This window comes from Sus scrofa, chromosome 13 (genome assembly GCF_000003025.6).
Source record: "Sus scrofa isolate TJ Tabasco breed Duroc chromosome 13, Sscrofa11.1, whole genome shotgun sequence".
Taxonomy (NCBI): Eukaryota; Metazoa; Chordata; class Mammalia; order Artiodactyla; family Suidae; genus Sus; species Sus scrofa.
In genome coordinates, this window is record NC_010455.5 from 6,419,759 (window position 1) to 6,442,569 (window position 22,811).

General features: G+C 38.6%; 1 protein-coding gene across 1 annotated transcript in view; it reads left to right on the forward strand.

The window, feature by feature from the left end:
- KCNH8 (potassium voltage-gated channel subfamily H member 8) overlaps window positions 1–22,811 on the forward strand; it is a 429,124-nt gene that overhangs the window by 315,377 nt on the left and 90,936 nt on the right. Inside the window, exon 8 of the mRNA XM_021071363.1 lies at window positions 11,615–11,812. Within this exon, the coding sequence (XP_020927022.1) occupies window positions 11,615–11,812 (198 nt within the window). The remainder of the gene's footprint in view (window positions 1–11,614; window positions 11,813–22,811) is intronic.

The window sequence follows — 22,811 nt, forward strand, 5'->3', positions numbered from 1 at the left end:
TGAAGAGGTCAGAGAAGTATCCCTATTGTGCCTCATAGCAGTCATTGGGTCCCACTGCTTTGCTTCTCTCAGCCGGCCACCTGTTGCCTTATGACAGGAATCACAGTGATTTTCCACCCCTCACCCTAATGATGTCCAAGAAGATTAAGTAGGTCTTCAGAGCTATGGAGGGAGGGAGAGCAAATGTTAATGATAGTATTTTCCTTGCTTAGAATTTACTTGAGAAGCTTCTTGATCATTTTTCGAGTAATATTTAGGTTCTAAATACCACATTGTTCCATGTCTACCTTGTGGAGTACATTTGGATAAATCTTCAATTTCCTCTGATTTCTTTTTTATTTATTTTATTTTGAGGCACATTCCCCCCTCTCAGCAAAGGGGGGCACTGGAAATGTAAACTTATTTAATAATGGTTTCAATAAGCATAATTCAGTGATAGTTTTAAATGATTACCTCTTTATAAGCAGTATCATATAGCGGAAAAATAATGGGGGTTTCAATTCGAGAGTTACGGATTTGCCTCTCAATTCTAACAGTACCTAAATGAAGAGAGAATTGGTTAAACTTCTCTGTTGGGGCTCTATCAGTCCAAAAAAAAAAAAAAAGAGTTATTGTGAGTCAGATGGAAATGATGGTCTATGAAAAAGCCGAGTAAAAGTCTTGGCCCTGAAAAATGTTGGCTTCTGTCACAAATGTTGGTACTCCACCATGTCCCCTCTATCTGCCCAATTCTCGTCCTGAGGGTCTGTCTATTTGCCTGAGGTACTGTTCCAAGCTATGGAAAGCTCCTTTGCCAGTGGAGGGGCATGGCACTGTGGGTAATTAATGCTCCCTAGGAGAAGAAGTCTTTAATGAACAATGGCCAAGAGATGATGCAAATCCTCCCCTTCTCTCCTAAGGATGTGTGTTCTACACTGGTCCCAGAGGTTTCCAATAGGATTAAGTGCTAGTTGCCTGTAATAGTAAGTTTCTTGATGGCATACTTCACTGACTGTCTCCCTTTCTCCGGGTCCCTGCCTCACTGTCTCCTACAGATATTTGCTGGACCCAACATTTAATTACTTCTAATTAAAGCCCTTTCTGCTTCTGGGGAGCCTTCACTAAAACTGCTTCTTTCTCCACCATGTATGTATGTATATCATGATAAAAATAGCAATGTGTCTATAAAGGAATGCAGCTGAGCTGTAGCACCAGTACTCTTGGGTCTATGGATGGCATCTGAAGCACCATAGCATAGCAGAAAAGAACCTGGGCTCACAGCACACAGATCTGAGTTAAAATCCTGACTCTGCCATTTTGAACAAGTTATTTAATCCCTCTGAGCCTTAGTTTTCTCATCTTTAAAAATGGGGAAAATACTTTCAAGTGATTGTAATGATATTGAAATAATAAATCAAAATATACAAGATAAATGTACCTATTCTGTAGGGTTAAGTGCATTATGAATGGGATGGAAGATTTTGTAACTCAATGAAGTGTCTAGGTCACAGGAGGCACTCAATAAAGTATTAATCACGTGTCGTCTTAATAACATGGGCTCCATTCTTCTTTTTAGCTAAACCCCATTACAACTTTGTTCATTATACCAAATTAAGTAAAACAGCATTTTGAAGTATAGACATGATTATGCACGTGCTAATCCTTTCGCTCTTTTCTCTATTCAAAAAAACTCATCTTTACACACACACATAAATCTCATTCTATAGGCTCATATTTTATTAGATAGTTTTTCATGTTACTGAATTGTTTTATAACACCAAAGAGACTGACCATAGGCTTTCCAATTTTATTGAGAAGAATAAAACTGCACCAGATTCCCTCTTCTCCATATCCTTACTAAGACTTTATGTTTTTTGTCTTTTTTATGATATCCATTCTGACAGATAAGAGGCAATATCTCACTGTGGCTTTGATTTGCATTTTCCTGATGATTAGTGATGTTGAGCATATTCTCAAGTGCCTGTTGGCCATTTGTATGTCTTCCTTGGAGAAATGGCTATTCATATTCTCTGCCCATTTTTTAATCCATTTTTTGAAAATATTGGTTTATATGAGTTCTTTGTATATTTTGTAGTTTTTTAATTATGTTTTTTTAATATAATTTTTAATTTTTTTCCATTATAGCTGGTTTACAGTGTTCTGTCAATTTTCCACTGTACAGCATGGTGACCCAGTTACACGTACATGTATACATTCTTTTTTCTCACATCATCGTAAGCCATCATAAGTGACCAGACATAGTTCCCAGGGCTACACAGCAGGATCTCATTGCTAATCCATTCCAAAGGCAATAGTCTGCATCTGTTAACCTCCAGCACCCCATCCATCCCACTCCCTCCCCCTCCCTCTTGGCAACCACAAGTCTGTTCTCCAAGTCCATGATTTTCTTTTCTATGGAAAGGTTCATTTGTGCCATATATTAGATTCCAGATATAAGTGATATCATATGGTATTTGTCTTTCTCTTTCTGACTAACTTCACTTGGGATGAGAGTCTCTAGTTTCAACCATGTTGTTGCAAATGGCATTATTTTGTTCTTTTTTTATGGCCAAGTATTATTCCATTGTGTATATATACCACTTCTTCCTAATCCAGTCATCTGTTGATGGACATTTGGGTTGTTTCCATGTCTTCACTATTGTGAATAGTGCTGCAATGAACATGGAGGTGCATGTGTCTTTTTCAAGGAAAGTTTTGTCCAGATATATGCCCAAGAGTGGGATTGCTGGGTCATATGGTAGTTCCATGTATAGATTTCTAAGGTACCTCAATACTGTTCTCCATAGTGTCTGTACCAGCTTACATTCCCACCAGCAGCACGGGAGGGTTCCCTTTTCTCCACCCCCTCCAGCATTTGTTATTTGTGGACTTCTTAATGGTGGTCATTCTGACTGGTGTGAAGTGGTATCTCATGGTAGTTTTGATTTGCTTTTCTCTGATATTCAGTGATGTTGAGCATTGTCTCAAGTGCTTGTTGGCCATCTGTATATCTTCCTTGGAGAAATGTCTATTCAGGTCTTTTGCCCATTTTTAGATTGGGTTGTTGGCTTTTTTGCTGTTGAGTTGTGTAAGTTGTTTGTGTATTTTAGAGATTAGGTCCTTGTCAGTTGCATCATTTTAAACTATTTTTCTCCCATTCTGTAAGTTGTCTTTTTGTTTTCTTTTTAGTTTCCTTTGCTGTGCAAAAGCTTGTCAGTTTGATTAAGTCCCATTGGTTTAGTTTTGCTTTTATTTCTGTTGCTTTGGGAGACCTGAGAAAATATTCATAAGGTTGATGTCAGAGAATATTTTGCCTATGTTCTCTTCCAGGAGTTGGATGGTGTCTTGTCTTACATTTAATTCTTTCAGCCATTTTGAGTTAATTTTTGTGCATGGTGTTAAGCTGTGTTCTAGTTTCATTGATTTGCATGCAGCTGTCCAGGTTTCCCAGAAATATTGCTGAAAAAACTGTCATTTTCCCATTTTACATTCTTGCCTCCTTTGTCAAAGATTAATTGACCATAGGTGTCTGGGTTTATTTCTGGGTTCTCTATTCTGTTCCATTGGTCTGTATGTCTGTTTTGGTACCAGTACCACACTGTCTTGATGACTGGTGGCTTTGTACTATTGCCTGAAGTCTTGGAGAGAGATGCCTCCTGGTTGTTTTTTGTTCCTCAGGATTGCTTTGGCAATTCTGGCTCATTTGTGGCTACATATAAATTTTTGTATTGTTTTTTCTAGTTCTGTGAAAAATATCATGGATGATTTGATAGGGATTGCATTGAACCTGTAGATTGCTTTGGATAGTATGGCCATTTTTACAATATTAATTTTTCCAACCCAGGAGCATGAAATAACTTTCCACTTCTTTACATCTTCTTTAATTTCCTTGATGGATGTTTTATAGTTCTTAGCATATAAGTCCTTTACCTCCTTGGCCAGGTGTATTCCCAGGTATTTGATTTTTGGGGGGGTGCAATTTTAAAAGGTATTGTATTTTTGTATTGATTTTCAAATATTTCATTGTTCACATACAGAAATGTGACTGATTTCTGAAAGTTAATCTTATATCCTGCTGCTTTGCTGAATTTGTTGATCAGTTCAAGTAGTTTTTGGGTTGAGTCCTCTTTACATATTTTGGATTTTGGATATTATCTCCTTATAAAATGTATCATTTGCAGGTATTTTCTCTTATTCAGTAGGTTGACTTTTCATTTTGTTGATGGTTTCCTTCACTTTGCAAAAGCTTTTTAGTTTGATTTAGTCCTACTTATTTATTTTTTGCTTTTGTTTCCATCACCTGAGGAGATACAGACAAAAAAATATTACTAAGGCTGATGTCAAAAAGATTATTGCCTATGTTTTCTTCTCAGATATTTATAGTTTCAAGTCTTACATTTAATCCATTTTGAAATTATTTTTGTGCATTTTGTGAGAGAGTAGTCCACTTTGATTCTTCTGAGTTTAGCTGTTCTGTTTTCCTGAGGCTCTCATATCCCCATTCTATGTTCTTTTCCCCTTTGGCATAAATTAATTGTCCACATAAGTGTGGGTTCATTTTTGGGCTCTTTATCCTGCTTCATCAATCTATGTGTCTCTCAGTACCATGTTTTGATTCCTATAGCTTTGACATATAGTTGAAATCAGGGAGCATGACACCTCCAGCTTTTTTCTTTTTTCTCAAGGTTGTTTTGGGTAGTTGGGATATTTTATGTTTCTTTATAAATTTTAGAATTATTCTAAATCTCAGAAAATAAATTCCATTGGTATTTTGATGGAGATTGCATTGAATCTACAGCTTGCATTGAATAATATAGTAAATTTTACTATATTATCCATGAACACATTTGTTTGCATTGTCTATAGTTTCTCAAATCAGGGTTTTATAGTTTTCCAAGCACAGGTCTTTTACCTCCTTCATTTGATCTATGCCTAGTTATTTTATTCTTTTTGACACAATTATAAATAGGGTTTTTTTTCTTAATTTCTCTTTCTGATAGCTTGTTATTAGTGTTTAGAAATGCAAAACAGATTTCTGTATGTTAATTTTGTATCCTGCAACTTTACTGAATTCAGGTATTAGTTTAACAGTTTTTTGGTTGTGTCTTCAGGAATTTCTATATATACAATATCTGCAAAAAGTGAGTTTTACTTCTTCCTTTCCAATTTTGGTTCCTCTTATTTCTTTTCCTTGTCTAATTGCTATGGCTAGGACTTCCAATACTATGCTTAATAAAAATGGCATGGATGAGCATCCTTGTCTTGTTCCTGATTTTAGAAGAAATGCTTTCACTTTTCATCATTGAGGATGATGTTAGTTGTGGGATTGTCATATATGGCCTTAATTATGTAAAGGTATGTTCCCTCTATACTCATTTTGTTGAGAGTTTTTATCATAAAAGGATGTCGAATTTTGTCAAAAAGTTTTTCTTCATCTATTGAGATGATCATATTAGTTTTATTCTTCAGTTTCTTAATGTGATATATCATTGTTTGAGTTGCAAATATTGAACCATCCTTGCATCTCTGTGATAAATCCCACTTGATTGTAGTATATGATCCTTGTAATGCATTGTTAAATTCTATTTGCTAATATTTTGTTGAGGAATATTGCATCTATTTTCATCAGTGATATGTTTTTTAATTTTCTTTTTTCTTTTCTTTTTTTTGGGGGGCTTCATCCGAGGCATATGGAAGTTCCCAGGCTAGGGGTCAAATCAAAGCTATAGCTGCCTGCCTCTGCCACAGCCACAGCAATGTGAGATCTGGGCCATGTCTGCAACCTACACCATAGCTCAGAGCAGTGCCAGATCCCAACCCACTGAGTGAGGCCAGGGATTGAACCCATGTCCTCATGGATACTAGTTGGATCCTTTTCCTCATGGATACTAGTTGGATACTGCACCACAATGGGAACTCCAAGGATTTTGATTTACTTTTTTGTAGTATCTTTGTTTGACCTTGTTATCAGGGTAATGATGATCTTGTAGAATAAGTTCAGAAGTGTTCCTTCTTCTGCAGTCTTTTGGAATACCTGAGAAGGATAGATGTAAACTATTCTTTAGTGTTTGGTAGAATCTACCCGTGAAGACATCTGGTCCTGGATTTTTGTTTGTTGGGAGTTAGATTGTATATTTGAGATTTTTCTTGTTTCCTGAGGTAGCTTGTATCATGATAAACTTCCCTTTTAGAACTGCTTTTGCTGTATTCCATAGATTTTGGAACACTGTGTTTTCGTTTTCATTTGTCTCCAGGTGTTTTTTAATTTCTGCTTTGATTTATTCAATGATCCACTGGTTGAGTACAGTGTGCTGGCCACTGGTGGGTAGAGCCAGGTACCAGAGCAGCTGTGGACTCATGGGCTCTTTAGACAGCTAGCTTGATGGCAGATGGGACTGTATCCCCATGAGGATAGTTGCTTGGCCTGAGGTGTCCCAGTATTGGTATTGACAGTCTAGTGGTTGGGGCCAGGTTCCAACACTAAGGGGTAGAGGGAGAATTCCAAAATGGTGCTCTATCAGCACCAGTGTCCACATGGTAAAAAAAAAAAGTTCCCCAAAATGGCTGCCACCAATGTCTTTGTTATCAGGGTGAGCTCCAGTTGCCCACTGCCTCTCTGAGAGATTCTCCAATATCAGCACGGGAGTTTGAGCCAGACTCCCTCCCAATTACTGCTTCTGCCCTGGGTCCTGGAGTATGTGAGATTTTCTGTGTGCCCTTGAAGAATGGAGTCTCTATTTCCTTCTGCCCTTTGGTTCTCCTGAAAGTAAGTCGCACTGGCCTTAAAAGCCAAATGTTTTGGGGGCTTATATTCCCATTGCAGGACTCACAGGATAGGGAGGCTGATGTGGAGTTCAGACTACTCAGTCTTTGGGGAGAACCTCTGCCGTTGTAATTATCCTCCCATTTGTGGCTTAACCCACCTGTGGCTATGGGTTTTGACTCTATCCCATCTCCACCCCTCATGCTTGCCTTGTTGTGGTTTCTTCTTTATATCTTTAATTGCAGATCTTTGCTGCTAGCCTTCTGGTCCTTCTCATCAGAGATGCTCTGTAAATAGTTGTAATTTAGGTGTACCCATGGGAGGAAGTAACCTCAGGTTCTTCCTACTCTGCCATCTTGGCCACACTCTCTCATAGGCTTTCCTTAAATAACACGCTCCCATTCTTTTCATTCAAGCTAAAATATTTGTTAATTTACCAAATACTAATATAAACTGAGCTTTTCAGGAACACATCTGTTGTATAAAGCATGTCACATCTGTATAAACTGTGAATGCCCAATAAAAGTAAGTATATTATAGGAAATCTAATGAGTAAAAGAATGAGAAACTCTTGTTTAGAGTTAAAAATATGTAATCAAGCAAAATTCTGGGCCATGGTAAGTGTGGAATGAAAAATACATGGGCTGAATTATCATGCTTAATTATAGGCTCCTGTGGGCATGGTCCTTAGGAGTCATTCTGTCTCTGAAATTGATATTTAATTCCAAAATATATTTTATTCATCTACTCTATTTTAGTAATGATAGGATTATTTTATGATACCTTTCATTTTTTACCAAATGGTAGTATATTCAGTATATTTAGATTCTACTTTATTTTGTGTATGGTTTTTTTTCCTTCAAAATGTTCTTTTGGAAAAAAAAATTGAGCAGAAGCAGACAAACTGTTCTAGGACATCCCTTCCTTTAGAGATGAGTTTCTCCAGATTAAAAAAAGATTGGCTTCCAAATTGGTTAAATTGCTTCTTCTGTACAGTACAGTGACATGTTGTCTTGTTACAGTGGAACATGTGCTCTCATTTCGGACAAGCTGTTCTGTGAAAAAGTTTTTTTAGCCCACAGAGCCAATCCTTGGATTTGTGAGTGTTATCTCCTTTCCATGGTACCAGGATTTTTTTTTATCATCATTATTGCTTCTGCTCCATCAACTATAACACAGTTTAGTAGAAACCCTTCTTAAAAAACAAGATGTTTCTGAAAATAGACAGAACAGTTGGCTAGAGAGGAAAGAGATATCAACAAAAGTAGATCTGTTTGTGTTTTGCTCGCTGAATCACTTCTAAGACAGTTTCACACATATATAAATGAACAGGAGTTGAGGGAGAATCTAATCTATATGATCTATTGCAAAATTTTATCCTATTTTATTAAGGAAATCAAATTATATGAAAACTGATTTGAATTATTAAATGTTTCACTTTTGTTCCAGTTAAGGAGTTTAACCAAATGAATTGGATGGGCTTGTCTGCTTTATTTTTATGAGAAAACTTTGGGTTCCATAAGCAAATGAGCACTTTAATTCAAGATCAATAGCCGGGTCCAATTTTTTGTTCATGACCCAATTGTATAGCTGATTCAGCTGAGAGGAAGTAATAGCTTTATTGTGTGGGTTGGGGGTTTTTTGAATGAAAAAAAAATTAGTCATGCAATATTTACTCTCTGGGCAAAACGACATTTTTCAGCTGCTCAGACTTCTCAGTAATGAGTGAGAATGGCCAATATGGAACAAAGGAACAAGCCCCTCTAAAGACTTCTTTTTTGAGCAGAAATATGGCATCCCTTTCAGAGTACTACTTGGAAGGCACATAAGAAATAACCAGCTCTCTAGCCATTCAACAACTTGTGATTGGCCATACCTGACTATGCTTGGGTCAAATATTTCTAAGAGCTCTGCTCTGCAGAAATCAGCAATCCGAGTATAATGATATATTCAGATGTCATCTCTTCTTCCTGATTTTACTTGTCTCGACTCTTCCTACATTGCATATAAATGCACCAGTAATATTTTCTAAATGCACATTTGATTTCTTTTGTGATATCTCTTTAAGTAATCTTGGAGAAGTTGTCTTTATTTCTAAACTTTTTCTATACAGGATGAAACCAAGTAGTACCCAATCATGCTTTATCACTTCCTCCTTCCTCTCACTTAAAACTCTAGAGCAGAGTGTTTTAATCTGGGCACTTGGACCAGGCCTGTAGGAAAATGCCATGAACTACATGAAAACATACACAAAATTATGTGTGTGTCTCCACGTGTGCTTTGTCCTTGGAAAAGGAGCATGTCTTTCTTCAGACTCATAAACTGTTGTAGAACTCCCCCAATTTTTAAAAATAGCTGTCACCTGAATTTTCTTCCTCTCATATCTATTAGTTAAGAAATGTTTGGGAGTTCCTGTTGTGGCTCAGAGGGTTATGAACCTGACTACTATCCATGAGGATGCAGGTTTGATCCCTGGCCTCACTCAGTGGGTTAAGGATCCCATGTTACCATGAGCTATGGTGCAGGTCACAGACGTGGCTCTGATCCTGCATTGCTGTGGCTGCAGTATAAGCTGGCAGCTGCAGCTCTGTTTTGACCCCTAGCCTGGGAACTTCCATATGCACAGGTATGGCCCTAAAAAGCAAAAAAAAAAAAAAAAAAAAAAAGAAAGAAAGAAAGAAGAAAAAGGAAGGCTCAATTCTATCACACGTCACCCCTGAGTGCTGCCAAACACACTTAGTCACCACCTTCCTTTTCCGTTATAAATCACTCCTGAGCTCATATTTTCTCTGACTTTCTAAATTTTGTACTTTCTCTGTTCCAATTTAAGTAACATAAAAAGGAGGAAGAGAGATATCATGTACTAAACTCTGCCAGTAACAGGGGTGGACATTTTTTTTTCATGTGGCATCTCATTTAATCCCACTGCAACTGTGTAAGTTAGATAGTATCCCTGTTTTTACAAGTGAGAAAAATGAAACTCAAAGAAGTTATCCTTCCCACAGCCTGTAATGGAAGAATCCAGATTTAAATCTGTGTTTGAATGCAGAGTTTATTCCATCATGAAGCCTTTCCAGACAGAGTAAATGTTCATGGATGACAAATGGCATCACTTTTCATAATATGTCACTTTTGCTTTATTATTGTTCTCTCATCAAAAAACACATTCATTACACTTTGTGCATAAATCTAGTACAAATTTATAAGTACACATGTGTTGCTATATTGCATCAGTGTTGTCATATTATCTCATACTATCACAGAGGGCGAGAACCATTATAGGTTCATTAATGCATTTACCTTTAAAAATACCACTTTGTTAGGGGCTTTGCTAAGTTCTGGAATAGCAGTTCTAAGTTCTATGTTCATGTTGGATTCTACTGGGGAGGTTTTAAAAAATACCAATACCTGAGCTAGGAACCAGAAATTTTGATTCATGGAATCAGCACTTGGACAGTGTACTGCAAAAAAGCCAATTGAAGCCAGCGTTGGTCGCCTAGATCTGCAAACATCAGCATCATGAGGGAACCTATTGCAAAGGCAAACTCTCAGTGTTTCTCCCATCCTTCTCATGCACTGTACCAGAAACTCTAGGGATAGTTCTGGACTGTCTCTCTTTAACAAGCCCCCAAGATGTTTCTGAGGCAAGCTAATAGCTGAGAAACACTTCCCTAGAGACAGGATAAATAAGGCCTTGTACTTGCCACTAAGCATTTCTCCTTGATCTCAGGAATCCAGTTGTTTCAAATTTGCATTTTAATTACCTAGCACAGTTCCATAAGCTATAACTTCAGTTGACAGCATTGTTACTACTTTAAAAAGTGTAATGACTTTCCATCTTTTCTTGGAGAGCCATTAAATGAAGTGTTAATAGGAAAGTAGTGGCCAGTGAATAACATCCCTTAACAAAAAGTCTTATGAACCTTGTGGGTTGAGCTGAATTGTCATAGTGTTTTGTGCCACACACATACCTACAGAGAGAGAGAAATTTTGAATATAAAATGTTAAAGGGCAGGTATTTCCAATAAAGGATTTTAAAATGGTCTTCGTGTTGTGTTTCCATTCTATTATTATTAACATTACACTTACCATTTCTCATCTTTATTAACCTAGCTTTTTATAGCTTTATGATAGTCTAATTGAAATACAATGAAGTGCACATGTTTAAAGCATTTAATTTGATAAGTTTTTACACTTATGTACACCAGTATCATGAAACAATTGTTGGATGGGAAATTTAATTCTATTACAGGTATCTGTTAGTTGAACAGTTTTCCCTACCACCCCTAAACAGCAGAATGAGGTTGCAGTGAAGGCTTCTGTGGAAAACATGAGCTAAAAACCTGAAAGGCAACTGATATCGGCACAAGTGGATAAAATATGGAAAAGTTGTACAGGATAGAAATAAAGCCCATCTCGCCTGTCTGAAGTTTAGATTTTTGTTTAGTTGCTATTCACCATCATGAAGGGTTGAAAAATACCTGTCCAATCCCTATTGAGAAATTAGCTAAATGGCTGGTGAAATATACAACACTGTTACCGAGAGTAGAAATCTCAGTTTCTATCTCTGCAGGAAGTTTCATGCATTGGGGTAACCTCTTCAGCTTTGACCACCAATCCACTCTTGAGTGTGTATGTCTCAGCTGTGTGAACGATTTAAAAAAAAAAAATGAAAAAAACCGGTTGTGTAAAAATGATGCTTTTGCTTTCAGAGCGATGGAATCTCATTCCTCACCTTTAACTTCCTTTTAACTTTCTTATTTCTCCTGAGCAACTGTGAGTATCCTTAAATGTTCATTCATCATTACACCCAGGTGCTAACCCTGGGACTTTTTGGGGGGGCCTAAATGTTCATTCTTTCTTCTACTGCAGGCTGGCTCCATGAGTTGGGAAAGAGACTGGAATCTCCATACTACGGCAACAACACCTTGGGGGGACCGTCGATCCGAAGTGCCTATATCGCTGCTCTGTACTTCACCCTCAGCAGCCTCACCAGCGTTGGGTTTGGGAATGTCTCTGCTAATACGGATGCAGAAAAGATCTTCTCCATCTGCACCATGCTGATTGGTGGTAAGGAATATTCTCCCTTTAGACCAAGAGAAGGAACACTTGTCCGTCAGGCTATTGTGGTTCTGTTTCCTCGTCCTAAAACCATATACAGGTAGATTTGTTTACATTGGAAGAGTCTAAAAGAGTAATTAGGAAATCAGTGGCTACATTTTAATATACTTGTAGATTAGCAATGAGAGTTTGTGATGTCAAGAATTCCACGTTCTGGGAGTTCCCGTTGTGGCACAGTGAAATGAATCCAACCAAGAACCATGAGGTTGCGGGTTTGATCCCTGGCCTTGCTCAGTGGATTAAGGATCTGGTGTTGCCGTGAGCTGTGGTGTAGGTCGAAAATACGGCTGGGATCTGATGTTGCTGTGGCTGTGTTGTAGGCTGGCAGCTGTGGCTCCGATTAGACCCCTAACCTGAGAACCTCCATATGCCTCGGGTATGGCCCTAAAAAGCAAAAACAAAACAAAACAAAACAAAAAGAATTCCACTTTCTGACAGATGAAAAAAACCCTTTGCCTGATGGTTAATTTTGAAAAGGCAGGCACTTTGGTTTTTTTTAACATGCTATTGAACCTCTAGTGTTTGTGAGTTATATGAGCCTGAATTGCAGCTACTCATTTGAAACACCATTTTATATCTCCAAACAGATCAGGGTTATCAAATCTTATTAATACTAACATAGTTAATTAAGGATATTTGATAGGTAGCTTAAAGACAAAACAACCAACACCAATATAATAATAATAAGTATTTAACTGCTACTAATAGCTTTTGTGGTCCATTTTCTGTTCTAAATTCTTCAGTACAAAACCTTTAGCAATTCTGAGGCCAAATCTGTGGGTTCAGCACCATTATTATCCCATCTAACACACAGACAAATTATTATACTATCGTCTCTGAGCTTCAAACCCACTTTCTGTGCTCTACTTTGTGAAGCTCGGAGTTTGGACTGCAAATCTCATCCTTCTTGCCGACTCATGTCAGTTATGTCTACCAGTGGGAAGTGCCAGAGGTGGACTGGAGGCAGGAAAAGGAGAGTAGGAACTCCCTGCTTGGGTGTGTTCAGTGCCCAGTCTTCAGTCTCTTCAGGCACTTTCGGAACCAGCCTCACCCAACCTTCCCAGAGATCCCTCCCCCTGCTAGGAGTGAAGTCAGAGCCCTGACTCCTTGTGGCTCCTCAAAGTTTCTAACTGGCCTTTGAGGTTCTGATAACTCCGCTTGTTCCTTCACTTATCCAGCTCCAAGGGCAGACGCTCCTTCCTGTAATTATCATATTTCTGTGACTTCTATCCAGACTTTCTTTTGGATCCACTCAGCCCTCCAATGCCAGGGAAAACAATTCTCTTTAATTGGTTCCTCCTGATGAAATATTCAATTTAATTTCTCTTTTCTGAACCTCCTGATAAAGGATTAATGCTGTTTTTACCCACTTTTTTCAGATGAAAAGTTAAAGCTTGGAGAAATAAAGTAACATTTTCAAAGCCATATAACCAATAAGTAAAGAGGCAAGGTTTGAACCCAGGTGAATCCTTCTGTCTTTCAATACATCAGTGGAGGCGTTCTCTTGTGGCTCAGCTGGTTAACGACCCAGCTGTTGTCACTGCAGCAGTGCAGGTCACTGCTGTGGCATGTTTCAATCCCTGGTCCAGGAACTTCTGCATGCCAAGGGTGCAGCCAAAAAAATAGCGTCAGTGGAAACTTGCTGAATTATAAAGCTGCTCTCCTGGAGATGTGGGTGTCTACCTGGAACAAATAAATATTCTTAGGCCAGTCTTATAATATTTTCTTCTCCACAGTATTCCCCCAAAAGCTTGTTTTGTCATGTTCTCTTAACAGCCTTAATCCAAGGTATCACTTTGAGGTTTGAACCTTATTTTATACAGGATAGTTTCTACCAGCTTCCCTGCATAGATGTGAAATGAGTATGTGGGACTTCAAGCAATGAGTCATCTACACTACTGGGAAACCAGAGCAGCATGAAGCCAAACTTTCCCTCAAGGAGTTTATGATCAGTTTGGAGGAGATGGCTGAAATATGTGGAAAGAGTTTTAACAATACCAGGCAGTAAATGCTAAGTGCCAAATCAGTTAGGAAGTTCAGAAGCAGTGAGAAACGGGGCCAGGGATCGGGAGAATTTCTTGGAAAGGCAGTTCTCATGGCAGAGTTGCTGAAGCAGCATGCTGGGGTGGCAGCAGTTGGAACAGGCTCTTGGCCGATGTAGAGCAGTAACAGCCTAGGGAGCAGAGAACAGGAATTCTCATTTTCTGAAGAGCTACAGTGTTCCAGACTCTGTGGTGGCAATTTTATACCCAGTATTATGGCTTATATAATTGTTGCTCTCCTGGATGGCCCATCTTTCAGCCTAGCAGAATGACAAGCACTTTGCAAACAAACACAGCCTATACGTATTTAATATTTGCCCATCTTCCTTCTACTGCTGATGGAAATTTAGGGAACAGCCTGATAATTTGACATTGGAAGACAATTAGATCAGTGAGCTTATTTCCTGTTGATCCACTGATGAAGGTGTAAGTGGTCCTGCATCAGAAACTGTTAAGGGATAAATTATTCCCAGCTATTCACTGTAAGTAGAAGCTATGCTGGTCACATGGCCAAAAGATATGGGAAGTAAGCAGATAATGCCCCTTTGTCACTTGTTCAGTATTTATTGAGCAAATTATCCTGGTGCACAACCAGTGCTCATTTGTAAATGCTAAAGCATTTAGGTGACTTGAGCAGTATTTAGTAAACCTTGGTTTTGAATGGCAAATGCCATCTGCATAACTCAAATTTATTAATTAAAGCTTCCCAAATTTGTGTTTGTGGGAAATAACTCTGTGTTATTGTGACAATTACCCTAGGCTAAGAGAAATGATGCCTTCATTTTAATATTTCCTAATTAACTAATTACTGGCATAATTTTGAGAACTAATCATAGGGGCTAATGGTGTTGAATACTTTGTTCATTTAATTCTTATAACACTATGAAATAGAGGTTATTAATAACCCAATTTAAATATAAGACAGCAGAGGTTTGGTGAGTTTAAATGCTAAGATTCACTAAGATCTAGCAAACTTTTTGATAAAATATGCATTTCATTATATACTGTAAATTGATTTTATTAACTCAATTCTATACATATACACAAATATTTATTTTTTTAATTTAAAGTACGTATTACCATGGACCCAATGCTTGTTAGGAATCCTCACACAAGGCTGATAAAATTGATAAAGATAAGGATGCAGTATTTACTACCTGAAGCAGGCAGCCGCTGTATTAAAATTGCAGGTGAGTGCCAAAACCCCAGATAGTTATCTAGGGCAGATGTGCTCACAGGCTGAGTGAGGAAGAGGAAAGATGGGGAACTTCCACATGAACACCTAATTAAAAATGTGCACATCACTGATTTGTGGGAAGGCTATTTAAAACTATCGAACAAAGTGATTAAGCAAAAACAATGGGAAAAAAAAAAGATCCATACCTAGACAAGTCTATGTGAACTTTGAGAACATCCAGAACTAAGAAATAACCCTAAAAGCTTCAGAGAGCTGTTAGAATTAATAGGTGAATTTAGGAAGGCTGATGGATTCAAAGTCAATATGCAAAAAATCAATTGTATTTCTACATATTAGTTACAAACAATTAGACCATGAAATATAAAAAAGAATTTTAAAAAATTAAATATGAAGGAATAAATGCTTAAAATGTGCAATATTATTATACAGAAAGCTACAAAACAGAAAATTTACAAGTAGTTGAAAATAATGGAAGGATATACAGTGGTGATGGATTTAAGACTCAGTATTGTCAACATGCCTGTTTTGTTCAAATAAACTGAAAGAGTCAATGAAATTTCAATTTAAAAAAATCCAGTAGATGTGTGTATATATGTACGTGCCTGTTTGAAAACTGACAGGCTTTTTCTGAAAATTAGAGCAACTCCAGAACTAAAACTAGTCAAAGCCATCATGAAGAACAAAACTGGAAGATATGCTGTAGGTAGCATGATGTGCATTAAAGTTATAGCAATTAAGAAAGTATGGTGTTGGCTCAGAAAAGATAAATAGGCCAATAGAATAGAAAAGTGTGCAAAACTTGGCCATAAACACATGGACACTTTATTTATGACACTGGTGACACTGTAATACAAGGGGAAAATGATAATACTTTCAATCAGTTTTGTTGGGTCAAATATATATCTTCATAATGAAAAGCACCCTTGATCCCTCTTAAAACTCTAAGTTAAAATTAATTCTCAATGGATTTTCATCTAATTGTGAAAAGGTAAAGAATAAAGCTTCTAAAAGGTAACATAAGAGAATATTTTCATGACCTTGAATTTGGCACAGGCATTTTATTTTATTTTATTTTTAGTTTTATTATTATTATTTTGTCTTTTTGCCTTGTCTAGGGCCACTTGCACAGCATATGGAAGTTCCCAGGCTAGGGGTCTAATTGGAGCTGTGGCTGCTGGACTATGCCAGAGCCACAGCAATGCAGGATCCCAGCCAAGTCTGCGACCTACACCACAGCTCACGGCAATGACAGATCCTTAACCCACTGAGCAAAACCAGGGATCAAACCTGCAACCTCATGGTTCCTAGTCGGATTCGTTAACCACTGAGCCACAACAGGAATCCCCTGGCACAGGTATCTTAAACATAACACAAAAAGCCTTAGCTGTGTAAAGGAAAGATTGATAAATTGAACTGGAGACCTTCTGTTTATCAAAAGACATTATGAAGAATGTGAAGAGGCAAGTCACAGGATAGAAGATATTTGCAAACATTTATCTGACAAGTGACTCTTGTCTGTTATATATAAAGAACCCTTACAAATCAGTAAGAGCAGACAACTAAAAAACATTAAAATTTGAAAAAAACACTTCAAAAACAGATTTCCATACCTGAACAGACAATAAACATATTTTAAAAAATGCTCAACATCATTCTTCTAGGACATGCAAATTAAGCTCAAAATTAGATAGCATTTACATTCACCAGAATGGTATACTTAAAAATAATGATAACCCTAAGTTTGAGAGGATATAGAACATCTTGACCTCTATACTGCTGATGTGTCATTTGGTATAGTAGCCTTGTTAATATTTACCAAGTCTGAACATAACTGTACTCTGTGACCCAACAATTCCATTTGTGAGTGTATATCCAACAAAAATGCATACATATACATAGCGAATGATGTACCCATAGAAGCATTATTAAAAAACTGTCAAACTGAAAACGTCCATTAATAGGAGAATAAATAAGTAAATTGTGAAATAATTGTTCCATAAAGTACCATACAGGAATAAGAATGGATGAATTATGGATGTCATGTGACCCCATGGATAAATCTTATAGACTCAATGCTGGCAGAGAAAACAGATAAAATTAAGTACATATTGTATGATTTTGTTTAGAGAAAATTCAAAAGTAGGCAAAGCTCTTTGATGGTGAAATAATTTATAACCATGGCTACCTGGTAAGGGTGCCGGTTAGTGAGTAAGGGTGCCACCAGAGAGGCCAGGGTGCTAATAACATCCTAATTATTCATCCTGGGGTCTTTTCACTTTGAGTAATCTCAATGGACTATACCTTTAGTCTTTGCGTGATTTTGTCAAAGTGTTTCTTTGATATTATTTTAGCTTGTAAAATTATAATAGATGAATTAAAATAATACTATAACTACCAAGTGTGGTATGAGAAAGTGTGTAACAGTGAGTTGATTTCTCAACTTTCATGCCACGTTGTTTTTTAGGTTCTGGCTTAATATAATAAGTTGAGCATTAGAAGTGAATTATATGATGTAAAATATTGGTGATAATCATAAGACCTAAAGGAAATAATTTTGAAAGATTGCATTTGGGGAGTGGGATGAGAATGATGGGATGGGTTTGGGACTGAATTGTTCATCATAAAGTTTCTAAGGTACTTGCTTATAATGATGAAACTTTTGAAAGAAAGTATCAAAATTGCCAGAGGTTCATTTCAGGTCTATAAATATTTATGGCATGCTAAAATTATGCCAGGCACAGTGCTAGATGCTGGGGAAACAAAGATGACTAAGATTTGATGCTTTCCTTCCAGGAGTTCACAGTTTAGTAATGGAAATAGGTGCTTAGGCAGATGCTGTCCTTTCTTTTTCCATTTTCACGTCTCCTATTATAACGCGCATTTCAAAAAGACTGGAAAATCCACACAAGAATAAAATAACACATAGTCCCATCACCAAAAGATATTCTTTTCAGTCTTTTTATACATTTGTACCCCAATTCTCTAAAAGATTTATAACTACACCTATCGTTTTTGTCACTAAGCAAAATGTATTGAGAACATTTTTCTGTCCTTTAAAGTTCTTCTATCCCATTTATGAATGGCTGCTGAATAGTTACTTCGTGAGTTGGCCCCAAGTGTGGGGCCCGTGAACTCAGCCTCCAAGGTTAGATAAAACTTCCCAATGAAAAGGACTGATCACTGAGGACATGTCCAGTTCAAGTGAAGCATTGTTGGAGTTGCTGTTGTAGCTCAGCAAGTTAAGAACCTGATATGGTGTCCATGAGGATGTGGGTTTGGCCCCTGGACTGGCTCAGTGGGGTTAAGGATCTGGCGTTGCCAGGAGCTGTGGTGTAGGTCGCAGATACGGCTTGGATCTGGCATTGCTGTGCCTGTGGTGTAGGCCGGCAGCTGCAACTCCTTTGGACCCCTATCCTGGGGACTTCCCTATGTTGCAGGTGCAACTGCAGGGAAAAAGAAGGGTTAAGGGGGAGGAAGGGGGGAAGGAAGAGGAAAGGAAAAAAAAAACCTTTGTTGTCATGAAAAAGGTATAGCGAAACTCTGAATAGCCAAGGCTTTCCTTGGATCCTTTTAACCCATATATACTATCCCGATGTGACTCAATTGAACCCATATGGACTATTGGTGTTCACAAATTCGCTGTTCTTCGGATGTCTTTTTTACAGGGCCATTTCAATTCATCATTTTGGAAATTATTCTCACTCTCTGTTTTCTCTGCCATCTGCCACCCACTACCCAGTGTATTTCTAGCAAGAGCTGGAAAAGTCCAGGGCCATAAGTAGGTGAGAGAGAGGAGTAGGGCAGCTAGGATTACCCAAAGCCTGAGCTCTGATCTCCAAGTTTTTTAATCAGGAGAGCACAGTCCCTCTGTAGCCTCTGATGGCTCTGCAAAGTAGTTGGCTAAAGAAATCAGAAATGGGAGTTCCTGCTGTGGCGCAGCAGGTTATGAAACTGACTAGTATCCATGAGGATGCAATTTTGATCCCTGGCCTCCTTCAGTGGGCTAAGGATCCACCTTGCCATGAGCTGCTGTGGTGTAACTTGCAGATGCGGCTCAGATCTTGCCTTGCTGTAGCTGTGGTGTAGGCTGGCAGCTGCAGCTCTGATTTGACCCCTAGCCTTGGAACTTCCATATGCCATGGGTGTGGTCTTAAAAAGAAAAAATCGAAAGAGAAATCAGAAATGATGGTATACCTCAGGACAGCGAAGCTGCCTCAAATCCGGAGTGGGAAGGAGAGAGAGGAGGAGGAGGGAGGGGAAGGGAAAGGGCAAGATAAAGAGGAAAGAGAAAGCCAGGCAGCCTATAAGAATGCACTTTCACTTGAGGTCTGTTTACTTTCTTCTCGGATTCCCAATTATGGAGGTTCCTCTAAAGACCTGATATTAAGATGATATTTTACAAAACACTTTCTATACAAAACTCTTCCACAAAGAAAAAGAGCCTCCCACACACTCAGTAGCAAGCCTAGCATGCTACTTTAAGGATTATATACATCAAATTTGCTAGGCATTAAAGGAAAAGTGAATGATAATTTTCAGACTGACCTGGATATGGAAGCTCTTGAGTCAAAACTTTCATAACAGATGGACTGATTTGGCCTGACACTTAAACACGTTCTTTGCCAATGTGAAAGTGATAACCGGTGACAGGGAGGCAATAATAACTTTGGAAACTGAAAAACTATGAGAGCTAGGGTTTTATTTTTTAACTACTTAAATTAGAAGTATTTTCCTATGCTGAAATGAGACTTTGAAATTATGGTGACTCAGACATAGACTAGTACTTTCCAACAACACTTATGAATGCTACAATTAATCCAGTAATTCATTTTATTGATAATGTACAATTAGGATGCTAAATGATCTGAACATATTACTTCTCTTACTTTATGTGCTTTACACACATTATAATTAAGCAAAGCAAAGTTAAAATCATACACATAATTAAGGAACCAGTGTTAAAATAAAAGAAATAAAATTGTTCTCTATACTCAGTTTAATCTCCATGAAAGATTATTTCTGCAGACTTTTACAGATGGTAGGGCTTCCAAACACTGAACCCATAAGTATATTAACAGAGCCTGAAATCACCATTTAATTCCTTTGACTTGGAGTAGGGTCAGTTCTTTGCTGAATGTTTAGCATAGAGGTTGCCTCTTCCAAATAAAATATATAAGCATCAGAACTGTTGTGCTTCTAAAACCATACAGAAGAACGGGCCTCTATTTAGAATATACCAATAACCATTCAACATCAAGCTGTTAAGCAATATATGTTTTTCTTGGAATTTCTAACCATTGGGAAGACACTTCATTTTTGAACTTCCCATGTGTTTGCAAGTAGCAGGCACTTCTCGAATGTTTCCATCGAGAAAGTATATCCAGAGTTCCCATCATGGCTCAGTAGTTAACAAACTCGACTAGGTTGCAGGTTCAATCCCTGGCCTTGCCCAGTGGGTTAATGATCCAGTGTTGCCGTGAGTTGTGGTGTAGGTCACAGATTGCAGACAGGGCTCGGATCTGGCATTGCTATGGCTGTGGCATAGGCCAGCAGCTACGATCTGATTCCAACCCTACCCTGGGAACCTCCATATGCCACTGGTGTGGCCCCAAAAAGACAAAAAAAAAAAAAAAAGTCATTTAACCTCCGGGCCATAGTGCCCCTATTTTACAGGTTGGGAAATAAAACTGCATCACCCCTGCCTGTCTTAGTGTTGTTTGTAGACCCATAGAGAAAAAGTACCTAAAAGCATATTGTATTATAAATTTACTCAAACATTTGTTAAATAACATACTTGTTGATGGTCCTAAAATGCAAAGTTGTTCTTCAATTATAACATCTTTTTTCAAAGCTAAGGCCAACTGAAAGCAGTAAAAGTGCTTTTTCCCTGCCCTTGTTCAGTGGGTTAACCATCCAGCATTGCCATGAGCTGTGGTGTAGGTCGCAGACGCAGCTGGGATCCCGTGTTGCTATGTCTCTGGCGTAGGCCAGTGGCTATAGCTCTGATTGGACCCCTAGCCTGGGAACCTCCATATGCCACCAGTGCAGCCCTAAAAGACCAAAAAAAAAGAGAGGGGAGGCAAGATGGTGGAAGAGTTAAGAGGACGTGCTCACCCTCTCCCACAAACACAGCAAAAAAAAAACACATCTACATGTAAAACAGCTCGCACAGAACATCAACCGAACGCTAGCAGAAGAACTTAAACCTCCAAAAAGGGCAAGAAACTCTTGACATAACTGGGTAGAACAAAAGAAAAAAAAAAGAGAGAGAGAAAAGGAATCAGGACAGGACTAACATTCCCGAGAGGGAGCTGTTAAGGAGAAAGGGACCCCACACCCTGGGAAGCCACCTAACGGAAAGATCAGCCAAATCGGAGGGATCTCCAAGACGCCGAGAAAGGCACAACAGCAGGTGTAAGAGCCAAAGAGCAGAGCAAGAGAGGCACAGATCATCTGAACCACTGGTGCAGACACCACAGACTGAGATGCTTGGGCAGGGGTTGGGCACTGAGACTTAGTCTCTAGAGGTTAGTCCCTGAAAGTGGGCTGAGGTTGGTGGTGTGGAGACAGCCTAAGTGGCTAGGGAGTGGTGTGCCTCAGGCAGGGGGAGTGGTACGCTAAGGGCTGGGGAGTGGAAAGCCATGGCAGAGAGAACCCTGGAGAAGGTCCAGACCTGCAGGAGAGAGGCCTGCGGGCTGCCATAGAAAACGTTTTGTGCCCCAGCGGACATGCTTGCCCCCCAGCTCACAGAGGGCGGAGCATCCTGGTGCAGTGCTCACCCCCCCACCCCCTAGTGTGGCCAGAAGCCACTTGCCATCTGCCACTGACCAGCTCCCCCGCCTGCGGGAAGCCAGGAAGCTGCTTGCCAGCCCGCCCCGGACTGTGCCAAACTACAGTTTGGCTTCCCCAAATTCACAGAAAAAGAAAAACACAAGCAAGATGAAGAAGCTCAGAAACCATTCCCAGTTAAAGCAACAGGAGAACTCACCTAAAGCAGTCAACAGTGAAACAGACCTCTGCAGTCTGACAGACTTGGAGTTCAAAAGGGAGATAGTGAAACTACTGAAGGAAGAAAGAGAGGATGTGAACAGTAATGCAAATTCCCTCAGAAAGGAACTAGAAAATATAAGGAGGAGCCAAGAAAAAGTAGAACATTTATTTGCAGAGATACAAAATGAGCTAAAGGCAATAAAGACCAGAATGAATAATGCAGAGGAATGAATTAGTGATGTGGAAGATAGAATAATGGAAATCACCCAAACAGGACAGCAGACAGAAAACCAAATGAAAAAAACATGAAAGCAATATGAGACCTATGGGATAATATAAAGCAGGCCAATCTATGCATAATAGGAATTCCAGAAGGAGAAAAAAAAGAAAAGGGAATTGAAAATATATTTGAAGAAAGTATGGCTGAAACTTTCCAAATCTAAAGGATACTGATATCAAGATACAGGAAGCCCAGAGGGCCCCAAACAAGTTGAACCCAAACAGGCCCACACCAAGACATATTGTAATAAAAATGGCAAAAGTTAAAGATAAAGAGAGGATTCTAAAGGCAGCAAGAGAAAAGCAAAGTGTTAATTATAAGGGAACCCTCATAAGGCTATCAGCTGATTTCTCTACAGAAACACTATAGGCCAGAAGGGAGTGGCGAGATATATTTAAAGTGCTGAAAGGGAAAAAATCTGCAACCTAGAATACTCTA